This window comes from Phyllostomus discolor, chromosome 3, assembly GCF_004126475.2.
Source record: "Phyllostomus discolor isolate MPI-MPIP mPhyDis1 chromosome 3, mPhyDis1.pri.v3, whole genome shotgun sequence".
In the NCBI taxonomy this organism is placed as follows: domain Eukaryota; kingdom Metazoa; phylum Chordata; class Mammalia; order Chiroptera; family Phyllostomidae; genus Phyllostomus; species Phyllostomus discolor.
Genome location: NC_040905.2, coordinates 112040561 through 112053276, shown reverse-complemented (window position 1 = coordinate 112053276; position 12716 = coordinate 112040561). Strand labels below are relative to the sequence as shown.

Sequence of the window (12716 nt, the reverse complement as noted above, 5' to 3'; positions counted from 1 at the left end):
GGGAACCTCTGAGGGCTCTACAGTGCTGTGGCATGTGCCCCTTAAGATCTACCTCAGACCTCATTCACCTTCCTCAAGCATCTGGCATTTCAGTCACTTCCTCACCCCCTCCCCACTGGCCCACAAACACACTTAGTCTTCTCTAGTATGAGAAAGAAAATTCTCAACCACCCCCCCCCGCTCACTCTTACTGTCCTCTATCGGTCCCAAACTCAAAATGTTAACAGTCTTACCTTCTGAACATGCTGCCTCCTCCCTGTCCTCACTAAATACACATGGCCCCTCATAATGTTCGTGATCTCTTCCTCAGCATCTCTGGTATCAAACCCTGTTGGCCACCCCTTCTAGGAAACATCCTCTCCCTTGGCTTCCAGGTCACTGTCTCTTCCTGGAGGCCATTTATCTTCTTTCTCTACCCCCTCCCCAAATCTGTAGCTCCCTCAGCAGTCTCACAGCCTCACCCTCATCTTTACCCAAACGAATCTCACTTCCAGATCCCTGGGCCTGATTTCCCTCCTCAGTTCCAATCCCACTTTCCTGACTATATATCTCCAATTGGCACACAAAATTCAAAACTACCCAAACTGAACTTTTAAAAAATCTGTTATTTTCTTTTATGTTCCTGGTTTCCTTTTCTGGCAAGATCATGTAACCTGCACTAAACCCACAAGGGCTCCTTCCCAGCCAGCTCCCAAATTGAGGAGTGATTCTGCCCCAGCTCTGTAAGGTCTGCCCCTCCTCTCCACTCCTGCTCCCTCGCCCAAGTTCACACATGCATTTCTGACATGGCTGTCTAATAGATCTTCCCTTGTTCTACTCCTCCCTACAAACAACTGCCAGATGGATTCTTCTGACGTCCTCAGTGATTACCCACTACCCACAGAGCAAAGCCCTTGTCCTCAGTCCGGTGCTCAAGGCCCTTGACACGTTGGCACCAACCTAGCCCTCCAGAGAGATTCCCCATGACCCTCTCTTCTCTCTGCCTGCCCTTATCTCAGGTGGAACAACGTGTCCCTTCCTGTTCTCCCCAGGGCTCCACTCTTTCCTGACGCCATGAGTTTGCTCACCCCCTTCTCTTACATGGAATTCTCTTCCTTCCATCTTTTCATGTCTGAATTTACTTTCTTCAGGATCCAACTCAAACATTCCCTCATCTATAAAACACTTCCTGATCCACTCAGTTAAAAACAACCTCCCCACTCACCTGCATCCCACCTCAATTCACCTGTTCCTCTCTCTGACACTTCCATATGTCTGATTTTTTTTTTTTTTAAGATTTCATTTATTAGCCCTGGCTGGCACAGCTCAGTGGATTGAGCGTGGGCTGCGAACCAAAGCATCACAGGTTCGATTCCCAGTCAGGGCACCTGCCTGGGTTGCAGGCCATGGCCCCCAGCAACCACACATTGATGTTTCTCTCTCTCTCTCTCTCTCTCTCTCCCTCCTTCCCTCTCTAAAAATAAATAAAATCTAAAAGATTTCAGAAAGGAAAGGAGGGAGGAAAGAGGAAGAGAAACATCAATGTGTGGTTGCCTCTCATGCGCCCCCAACTTGGGACTTGGCCTGCAATCCAGGCATGTGCCCTGACTGGGAATCAAACCAGCAACCCCTTGCTTTGCAAGCCAGCACTCAATCCACTGAGCCACACTAGTCAGGGCCGTATGTCTGATCTTCACATGTACAGCCTTAAAGCAGAAGACATCCTGCTTCTACTACTGAACTGTAAGCTCACCAAGGACAAGATTTCTATTTTAATTCCTCTAGTAGGACACTCAAGAAATAGTAGGCACATAATAAGTCTGGGATAAATGAGTAAATGGTGAAATGTGGGAAAGTGTTTGAATGAAAAGGCTTCACATATTCCAGCCAATACTTAAATGAAGGGGTTTTGCAATAAGTGGGTGTGGGTTTGGATTTGGAGCAGGGGAGGTGCCCAGGAGAAAGGGTTAAACCCCACATCCTACAGTGGCAGACCCCTAGGTACCGCACCCCTTCTCATGCCCCTAGGTACCACCCTTGTTCCAGGTCAGTAGGCACAGCACTTAGGCCCTGTCCTCAGCCCCTCAGATCAGGTCAGAGGAAGAACAGCTGTCCTTCTGTGTCCATAAGGACTAGGCTCGGTCCCAGCCCACCACACCTAAGTAAGCACCAAATTGCCAGCTCAATACAACTAGCCTCATGGGGACCTCCTTCTGAGGGTGTAAGTAGCTTTTAAAAGCACTGGATGAAAAATAAGAGAACCTGAATTCCAGCTCTGGCCATATCATGAACTAGCTGTGTCACTTTTACTGTCACACCCAGACATGGAACAAAATCAGCACTTCCAAAATGCCATTTCACAGGCCACCAAACAAGGCATCCACATCTGGGAGGGAGCATCCATTACCAAATCCCAGACAGGCACTTCACAAACTTAGTGAGGGACATGGTGAACTAGATGCTCCCTACAGACTCATCCAGCTACACTGGGCTAGGAATCAGGAACCTGCTGGAGACACAGCTTACAGGGGCTGGAAAGTCTTTGGGATCTGCTCTTTCCTCAGGACCCCTGAGTTCATGACTTTTTCCCAGCAGCTTCCCCCGTGGTTGATAGCAGCTGCTGCTGCACAGCCCTGGTGAGAAGATGTAAATGGGCCTCTTTCCAGAAACTAGACTGAGGTGGGTAAGGAGGGGATCTCAGGAGGGCACACTTCCTGGTGGTCACCATGCACCCTCGTCTCTCATGGAAGGGTGGGTCAGCCTCCACATGCACTAACCTCTCACCATCTGGGATCTCTAGGTGGGGGCCAGAGCAGACTTGCACATCTGCAACTGGGACTGGGCTGGAGGACAGGGGATGCGCAGACTCACAACACCCCTAGTGTCTCTTTGAGTCCAGCAGACAACAGGGAACAAAGATGTCCCAAATTCAGCCAATGGCTTAAACCCAAAGAAAAGTTTTTTCCTAACCCGCACACCCCACCCCAACCCTCCAAATAGTCAAAGAACCAATGGCATCATTCTTGTCCTGCATCCAGAGGGAAGAAGCTACCCTCGAGCAGCCTCTCTACCACCCTTCACATGCCCCGACGAGCAGAGTAGTTCAGGGAGGCCAAGGGAGGACAGGCACTCCCAGGTAGGGTGAGGCTAGCCATAGGCTGGGTGTGCCTGTCACTAACTAGTAGTCTAATCTTGAACACATCTCATTTCTCTGGCTTTTGTTCCTTTACCTTGACAATGAGGAGACAGAGTAAATCAACTCAAGGTTGCTTTACCCTGTACTTGAGGAGGCTTGTTCCCAGGCCAGGTCCACAAGACAAAGAGGAGGACCACAGTGGTTACAGAGGACTGTGGTCAGAAGGTTGGGAGGTGTCTGGTGGCTCTACCTGTGTCCTGACATAAGGAGGGGGTTCCTCACTTGGGGATAAGAAGAGGAGGCTGTGGAGTCCATCAATCCCGCCTAGAGGTCCATGGGAGCAACATGAGGACAAAAGAAGGAAGTCAACTGTGTATGGCACCTCTGCCCCCAGGAGGCAGGAATGGGAGGGTAGAAAGAACACCTGCCACCCAATGAAAGGCAAGCTACATGGGCATGGAAATGAGGACCCAGTGGTGAGGTGGAAGTCTAGGAGCAAAGCTGCTGCCTATGGACAGAGTGGCATTTATCAGGTGACACAATTCTGAGAGAATATCAACCAGTAGGAAAGACAGTCATTATAGGGGTGGAGGAAAACCACCCTTATGGTTGGAACCTCCCAGTGGGTGCAGGAGGAAGCCATCTTTTGAGGTATACAACCTACAACTGAGGAGTAATCAGATCCACATGGGTAAGAACCCACAGCCCAAGTGTGAGCAGGGTGAGGAGGGAGGGAACCTTGCCCACTGGTGGACAACCCCTCCCTGGAAGTCAGCCCAGGGTGCAGCTCAGGCTCCAGGAAGGAAAGAGCATGCAGAGAGAGAATCTTTGCACAAAGTACCAGACTCCCTCCTTTCCCCATTGTAGAGTCCTCCAGCAAGCCTGAGGAGCTTTCCACGCATCCAGTTCCTCTTGTTGGAAGGAAAGATAAAGGATGTCCCTAAAAGGCTAAAAGTTCCTGGGCCTGTCATGTGGAAACAGAGAGAGGTGGCAGCTGGGGCTGGGCAGAGGAGGGGAGGAGTTGCGAAGGGGAGAGGGTAGCAGTGGATCGGGGCTCAGGATCCAATTACATGGCTGTTTCCATACTTAGCCACCTGACAGCCGCTTGGAATCCTCTACACTCCAGCCACTGCAGCCCCATGGAGCCCAAATTAACTCAAGGGCAGACAAGGGCAGGGCCGGGCAGCACATTCAAAGCTGGAGCCCCCCATCTTGGTCTGTAACTCCTGAGATAATGGCTTCTGCTGCCCCCACCACCTGCTCTCCTGGCTGGGACTAGGACCTCAAAAACAGAACCTCAAAGATCAGAAAGGCTAGGGCTCTGGCCCCCATGGTCCCCTGGACAGATAAAGACTGCAGAGTCACAGGAAGACAAGGCAGAGACCTAGATTCCTGTGGGGGTCCCCAGAGCACCCCCCACCGAAGCATCCCCAAGGGGAACCCGCCCCAGGAATCTTGGGAACAGAGAGGTGGCAAAATGCTCTGGTATTCCCTCCACACCTATAAATAACCCCCATGTTGTAACCAGAGCTGCTTCTGCCACACAGTGCTGAGATGTCAGAGGAAAACCATGGCACACAGGCCCCCAGCCACTTCTAACAAAGACCCGGACAAGCCCAGAACAGTCCTGTTCCTCTTATGAACACTGTCCAATTCCGTTTCCAAGCTATTCCTCAACTCTCTCCCCAATTCCATCCCAAGCTGATCCCCACTCTATCCCACTGCTCCCCAGACGACCCTCCACTCTGTCCCCTGTCCTCAATTATGCAAAGCCAGGCCCCCTGCCAGCTTTCCACCAGGGGAGAGGGTCAACTCAGTGACTTCCAGGGGCCTCTCCAGCTCCAAGACTGGATCTTTTGTCTGGCTAGGAGGCTCCTCTTGTCTTGACTTCTGGGATCTTCTTCTCCATCATCTACTGGTCAGACCTTCTCTCTGGCCCCTAGCTCAGAACTCACCCCTTCCTGCACCTCTCAGTTCACTGTTTCTGCCCCCACTGGCCTCCCCAAGAGCCCCCTGAATGCTCTCAGGTTCTCTCCACACCCAGTTCTTTCTCCTGGGCCCCAGGGGAGAAGAGAATGAGAATGAAATGAGATCGGCCATCAGCCCCAGGAATCCTGGAAGCCTCATTCTCCCGCTACCACTCAAGCCCACCACACCACAGACAGGAGCAAAGTCTGGCCTGGCCCACAGGGGTGGGGTCATACCTGCTTGTCCTGGGAGCAGGAACGACGCCACAAAGCAGCACAGCAGAACCAGCGCCCTCATGGTGACTGCCAAGAGAGCCCAGCTGCTCTTTGCCTCTATTTATAGGGCTGGTGGCAGCATGGGCGGGGGAGAAGGGTCACACAGTCACTAGGGCAACTGGACGAGCGTGATGCGGAAGCAGCACCAGTCCTGCGAGGCCGAGAGGAGGCTTGCTCTGCCACTGCTGTGCCAGCCGCCAGGCTCTGGAAGGCAAAGCCCTGGCTGGTGTTTCTCCTACAGCAGCCCTGAAGTCACATGACATGGGTCACAGGGTGGAGGAAGCAGTGGGGGGGAAAGTGGGACGTCTCTTGAGTTAGGTCTGGGACCTGAGTCTTCCCAGTATTCACACTAACTTAATCCAAAGTCTGCAGCAAGTCCACGACCTTGACTTGTCTGTTTTCTGAAGGAGGGAGTGTGTAGGGCCAAGCAACAAGGACCCTATTTGAGAACCACAGACATATGTTTCAGCCCCTCTCCGAAGGTCAGGAGGGTAAAGTCATAATGGTTAGTTAAGAAAAAGCCTCAATGTCTCATCTTCGAGATCAATGGCTAGGAGTTAAACTTCCCAGACCTCTGGAAGAGACAGAATGTTGATGGGCCGGGCTGGGGGGAGGAGCTAAGAGACACATCTGATGCTGTAAGTCAGAGGGTGTAAGGACAGATATGCATTTCCAGTGGCGCAGGGGTTCCAGAACCTTCTGTTACCTTCTTGATGTGCTATTTGATGCGATTTTCCTAAGAGCATGTGACAACCCCTGAGAGCCAGTTCTAAAAAGCCGAGGTAAAGCAGACACTAGCTTGTCTGGCCTGGGGAAGGTGTCATTGTGAGGGTAACAGTAAGCACCCCTGAAAAGGAACAAGAATCGATTAGGTATCTTGTGTGTGACTTACCTCTAGAACAGCTTTACTGACATCTAATCGGAGACAATAAAAAAATACGATTCCTCACTCCCAAATTTTCCTTTTGTCCCTTCACAGTCCCTCCCTTTACCCCTTCCCAGGCAACCACTGATCTGCAGTTACTACACACTAGTTTGCATTTCCTAGATTTTTATACAAATGGAATCATGTCCGTATGATTCCTTTTTATCTGTCTTCTTTTACTCAGCACGACTGTTTTTAACATTATTCATGCTGTAGCATGTACCAATAGTTCATTCCTTTTTATTCTGAGTAGTATCCCATTGTGTGAATACACAGCAGGTCCTTGAATGAATGTCCTTTCATTCAACATTGTTTCCTGATAACACTGATGAGATGCCACAGTAACCTAACTCTTGTTTATATCAATTAGCCTATGGTACTCTAATTCAATCGATACTTGTGGCAGAAGATGTTCTGAATGGGAACTTTGGCGCTGCCATATCACAAGCAAGGCCTCGGCAGGGGAAAGGCACTATATATGTCAAACCAGAGGGGGTTTCCTTCAATACCCCAGCTTGAATCAGGTCCCAAGTCTGAGAGAAAATGCTGCCCACAATTTCCAGCTGGCTCCCCACCATGGCCAGGGATTCTTATTAATCTCTTAGTATAGTAAAATATCCAGTCAGTGTTGACAAAAAAAAAAAAAGTTAGCCTATGGTAAAACTGGTTTCATTATGTTGTTTCACTTAAAGTCACAGAGCCTACTGACGACATTAAGTGAAGACTTACTGTACCACAATTTGTTATCAATTAACCTGTCGAGAGACATTAGTTTCCGAGTTTGGGCTTTTACCAATCAGCTGCTATAAACATTCATATACAAATAAATATATGGCCATATGCCTTCATTCCTCTTGGGTAAATATCTAGCAGTCAAATGGTTGGGTCACATTATAGGTGTCTAACTTTTTTCTAAGATTGTACCATTTTATGTTTCCCACCACTAGTTCCTCCACATCCTTGTCAACACTTGGTATGGTCAGTCTTTTAAATTTTAGTTATTCTTATAAGTGTATGTGATATCTCACTGTAGTTCTAATTTGCATCTTCCTATTGACTAAAGTTTCCATGTTCATATTTGTTGTCCGCATCTTTGGTGTTGCTTGTTGAAAGCTTTTGCCCATTTTTCTGGGTTTTCTTTTATTGAGTTTTGAGAGTTCTTTATATATGCTGGATACAAGCCTTTTTTCAGCTGTGTCTTTGTAAGTACTTTCTCCCAGTCTGTGTTTTGTCTTTTCATTTACTTAAGTGTCTTTCAAAGAGCAAAAATTCTTAATTTTCATCACATCTTTTATGTTCTTTTTTGAATTATGCTTCCAATGTCATATCTAAGAATTCTTTTCCTAGCCCAAGGTCACAAGATTTCTCCCTGCTTTCTTCTAAAAGTGTAATAGTTGAAGCTCTGGCTGGTGTAGCTCAGTGGATTGATCTCGGGCTGTGAACCAAAGAGTTGCTGGTTTGATTCCCAGTCAGAGCATATGCCTAGGTTGCAGGCCAGGTCCCCAGTGGGGGCCATGTGAGAGGCAACCACACATTGATGTTTCTCTCCCTCTTTCTCCCTCCCTTTCCCTCTATCTAAATAAATAAAAAAAAAATTAAAAGTGTAATAGTTGTAGGTTTACATTTAGATGTATGATCCATTTTGTGCTATTTTTTAAAATATGTTGCAAAATATGGAACAAATTGAGATGTTTGCATATGGATACCCAATTGTTTCAGCAACATTTGTTGAAAAGACTATCCTTTCTCCACTGAATTGCCTTTGAACTTTTTTGAAAATCAATTGACTGATGTGTATGAATCCATTTCTAGATCACATTCTGTTCCATTGATCTGTGTGTCTGTCCTTTCAGTGATACTGTCCTGTCTTCATCACCATGAGTTCTCAGTAAGTCTTGGAATCAGCTAGTGTGAACCCTTCAACTTTGATCTTTTTCAAAGTTGTTTTGACTATTCTAATTACTTTGCCCTACCATATGAACTTTGGAATCAGCCTGCCAATCGTTTTTTTTAAAGCCTCCTTGGATTTTAACTAGAATTACAATGGAACTACAGATCAACTTGAAGAGAACTGACAAGTCACCAATTGCAATGGTTAATTTTCTGGCAGCTTGACTAGGCTGTGGTGTCCCACTGTTTGGCCAAACATAGTCTGGATGTTGCTGTGAAGGCATTTTTGGATGTGATTAGCATTTAAAACAGTTGACTTTAAGTAAAACAGATCACCCTCCACTAGACTGGGTGATCTGTCACCCAGCTGGGTGAAACCCACCCAACTGGGTGGGTTTCATCCAACCAGTTGAAAACACTGAGCTTCCATGAGGAGAAAAGAACTGCCTCAGATTGCCTTCCAACTGTCACATCGACTCTTGCTGAAATTTCCAGTCTGTCAACTTCCCCTGTGGATTTCAGACTTTCCAGGCCCCACAGTCTCTCTCTATAAATACACATCTTATTGGTTCTGCTTCTCAGGAGAATCCTGACTAACACACCAATACTGAATCTTCTAATTCATGTTCATGGCTGGGCAGAGGGGCCAACGTGAGAGGAGAAGGTAGCACCTCGTCGTGGAGAGGATAGGAATTAGATGATGTGTCCACTCTGTACTTCACATGTGACAAGAGGTGGGCACACATTACCATTTCATAAGAAGACGACTGACGTTCAGAGAGCTGAAGTGACCTGTTTAACATCACCGACAAGGAATGGAGTTGCTGCATTGGAACCTGGATTGTCTGACTCACAAACCCATGACTTTTCGCATAAGTCCAAGCAAACACCATCAGGGGAGGAGAAGAACCAGCATGTCAGAGAAAGATGCGGAGAGCTGTGTGGGAGGCACGGGGACAGAGAATGGGCACAGGCTGAAGCGTCAGAGAAAACCACAGAACCCCAACCCAGGCAGGAAGGGAAAGGGTGAGCCTAGTACTGTTTAAAGGGTTAACTGCATTTGCTTTAAAGATACCTTGTTTGATTCCCTGTGAGGTCCAGTGACCCATGGTGGCATGCTGTACTTCCACATCAGGGAGACAGAGAAGAAGTGCTTTAAAGAGGAGATTCCAGACAAGACGATGGTTATAAGAAAGTACCACATGCAGTTGTATGACAAGCAGCAGAAATACCAGCCAGCCACCCCCAGGCTTGGCATGTTCATGGAGGTGAAGGACTGAGAAGACAAGGTCACTCTGGCCTGTCAGTATGGCTCTGAAGGCAGGTTCACTTTCACGACCTACACCCCTGGCCACCATCAGATCTATCTTTAATTCCACCAAGTTCTCCCTTCTTACTGGAGGCGTGTTGAGAGTTCATCTAAACATTCAGGTGGGTGAACGCACCAATGACTGTGCAGAAATTGCTGCCAAAAACAAGCTGAGTGAGTTGCAGCTACAAGTATGTCAAATGGTGGAGCAAGTGCAGCAGATCTAGAACTACCAGCGGTAGCGAGAGGAGTGCTTTCAGCAGACTAGTGAAAGCATCAACCAGCAGGTGCTATGGTGGTCAATTCTGCAAACCCTCATCCTCCTAGCCATCAGTGTCTGGCAGATGTGACATTTCAAGAGCTTCTTTGAAGCCAAGAAGCTAGTGTAGCCTTCCTTCCTCACAGGCTGGGGAAAAAAGAGCCTCTTGGAACTGATTTCTCTGTGACAGAAGGACTGGTTCCCAGTATGGATATTCCAGAGGGAAGAGGACTCACATGCACCCCAGGCACAAGCTGAGGGCAGCAGCTCAGCTAGCTAACAGAGAGCAGGTGGTGGGGCAAATGTCTTCCCCCTCTCTTGGGCTCTGAGCCTTTTGCAGTAATCTTCTCTGGGGTGTTGAAGCCACAGGGAGCCCCACTGGCACCTCAGAATCACAGTGTTACTTATCAAGAATGTGACAATATTGTCTGGGGTGGCTGGGGGAAGGACTGTGGGTGGGCAAGCCAGTTTTCCTCTTGTCTTCCTTTGCTAACTTGGGATTTTGAGCAGGTTGAGTTGTACCTGTGATTCCCTGCCACCCTGAGAAACTTACTGTTCCCACCTTAGGCCTAAACCCAGCCTGCTGATCCAGAGGGTGTGTGTCAATTGAGGGTGGATGAAGGGGGCTGCAATTGTGGAAAGTAGCCTGAACTGACCCCGGGTTCTTCACACGGTTGTCCTTTTTGGGGCAGGAGGAACTGGGGTCAGGGTAAGCACAGCTATTGGTGCTGTCTGGGGGTGGGGCCTGCAGAGTCTTAGTTACTGATTTCATCTTCAATAAGCCTAAGTTTATTACACTGGTTCTCCAATGGGAAAAAAACCAGATTCCTAAAATAACTAAATAAAGATACTTTGTTTGGGCTCAAACAGATCCTTGTATACCCATGGTCAATGCAGCATTACTCACAATACCTAAAAGGTGGAAACAACCCAAGTGTCCATCAGCAAATGAATGGATAAACTGAATGTGGTCTACCCATTCAGCCACTTAAAAAAAAAATTCTAATACATGCTACAACATGGATGAATATTGAAAATGCTACCCTAACTGAAAAAAAGCTAGTTACAAAAAAGACTAAAGTATCAGCCAGCTCAAGATGCCATAACAAAATACCACACATTGGAGGGTTTAAACAACAGAAATTTATTTTGTCACAGTTCTGAGGGCTGGAAGTCCAAGATCAAGGTGTGGGTAGGTTTGTTTTTTTCTGAGGCTGCTCTCCTTGCTTGCAAAAGGCCACCTTCTCACTGTGTCCTGACATGTTCATCCCTCAGTCTGCATTATGTGTCCTAACCTCCTTTTCTTATTGGACACCAGTAATATCAGGTTAGGACCCATCTCTATGACCTCATTTCACCTCAGTCACCTCTGTGAGGACCCTATCTCCAAACAGAGTCACATTCTGAGGTACTGGAGGCTAGAACTTCAACACATGAATTTGAAGGGAGACACAATTCAGGCTATAATATACAAATATTGTAGGAGTCGATTCATATGAGGTACCTAGAACTTGACAAATTCATAGAGCCAGAAAGTAGAATAGTGGTTTTCAGGGGGCTGGGGGGAAAGAGGGACAGGAGTTATTGTTTAATGGGTATGGAATTTCTACTTAGAACGAAGTTCTGAAGTAAGTGTGATGGTTGCACAACACTGTGAATATACCTAATGCTGCTGAATTGTACATTAAAAATGGTTAAGATGGCAACTTTTATGTTATACACACACACACACACACACACACACACAGAAAATTCATGCCATATATATGTTTGGCCCACACCAGCCAGGGCTAGACACTGCACTTTCTCCCTGTAGCCACTGGTGCCATTCAAACTGTTACCCTAGTGCTGATCAGAGGTAGTGAGTCTGAGTAAGTCTGTGTGTGGGTTCTTTAAGAGTAACTGCTTGGGACTCCAAAAGTTTCTTCCACCAACTCAATCCCCACTGGTTTTTGCAGCCAGAAATTACGGGGGCTTATCTTCCTGGCAATGGAACCCTGGGCTGGGGGGCTTCGTGTGGGGCTGGGACTCCTCACTCCCAAGATATGCCTCCCAAATTTTTATCCACCATACGTGGATATGGGACCAGCCTGTTCCACAACTGTACCCCTCCTACCAGTCTGGATGAATGTGATTTCTTTAATTCTGTAGTTGTCAGACTTCCATTTAACTTGATTTCTGATGGTTCTGAGTGACAGTTGTGCTATATTTTAGTTGTAATTTTGATGTGGTTGTGAGAGGAGACGAGCCATGTTTACCTATGCTGCCAAATTGACCGGAAGTCACAAATTCTTAAACAGACCTCACTTAGCCTATTAAATCTCCCCACTGGTTTCATCCCACATCACACCACCACTATGCCACCTTCCCAGGGCAAAGACCTCCTCTTCTCCTAGCCCAGTTATGAACAGAGAAGCTGCCATACTTACCTGGCAGGGGAGATACCATGATCATGAAGGTGGTTTTCCCAGGGTGAGGCTTATCGATTACACTCCAGATATGCCGCCCCCTGGGACTTCCCCAAATGTGGGAAACTCAACCACATAGTTTGTGGTAGTAGGGGACTAAATTCACAAACAAACAAACAAACAAACAGAAGCTGCCAGAGTCCTCAGCCTAAGGGTCCTTACCCTCTGATATTTTCTATATTCTGATCCCTCTTTTGGCAACTGACTTGCTAAATTAACCCATACCTGAAACAGCTCCTTCGGAGCTGGGGAAACCAAGTGGAACTGTGACAATGCAGGCCACTGTCTGGATCTGCTTCACACTCAACACCAATGCAGTATAGCAAGTAACCCTCATAGGGAGTATTTTCTCATTTATCTAAGTAATTATAGGTCACCTACCTGTGAAGGACCCAAATTCCCAACCACAGCAGGAATCTCCTCCACGATAACTCTGACAGATACATACCCAGCCTCTGCTTGAATATCTTCAGTGACAAGGAATTCACTACCAGAGAGCAGCAACTC

At 47.4% G+C, this 12716-nt stretch overlaps 1 protein-coding gene, 1 non-coding gene and 1 pseudogene across 5 annotated transcripts in view; 2 read left to right on the top strand and 1 right to left on the bottom strand.

The window, feature by feature from the left end:
- SRL (sarcalumenin) overlaps positions 1 to 12716 on the bottom strand; it is a 51501-nt gene that overhangs the window by 34056 nt on the left and 4729 nt on the right. For 2 of the 4 annotated variants that reach the window (XM_036021014.1, XM_036021015.1), the window contains exon 1: positions 5320 to 6288. In XM_036021014.1, the coding sequence (XP_035876907.1) occupies positions 5320 to 5380 (61 nt within the window). In that variant the 5' untranslated portion in view covers positions 5381 to 6288. Of the gene's footprint in view, positions 1 to 5319; positions 6302 to 12716 lie in introns of those variants that run through there. The other 2 variants (XM_036021013.1, XM_028523230.2) reach the window with 2 other exon arrangements.
- Positions 8569 to 10393, top strand: LOC118499588 (annotated as a pseudogene).
- LOC114514818 lies at positions 12163 to 12318 on the top strand. Its single transcript, XR_003686123.1, has one exon. It is a non-coding gene; the product is annotated as a U1 spliceosomal RNA (small nuclear RNA).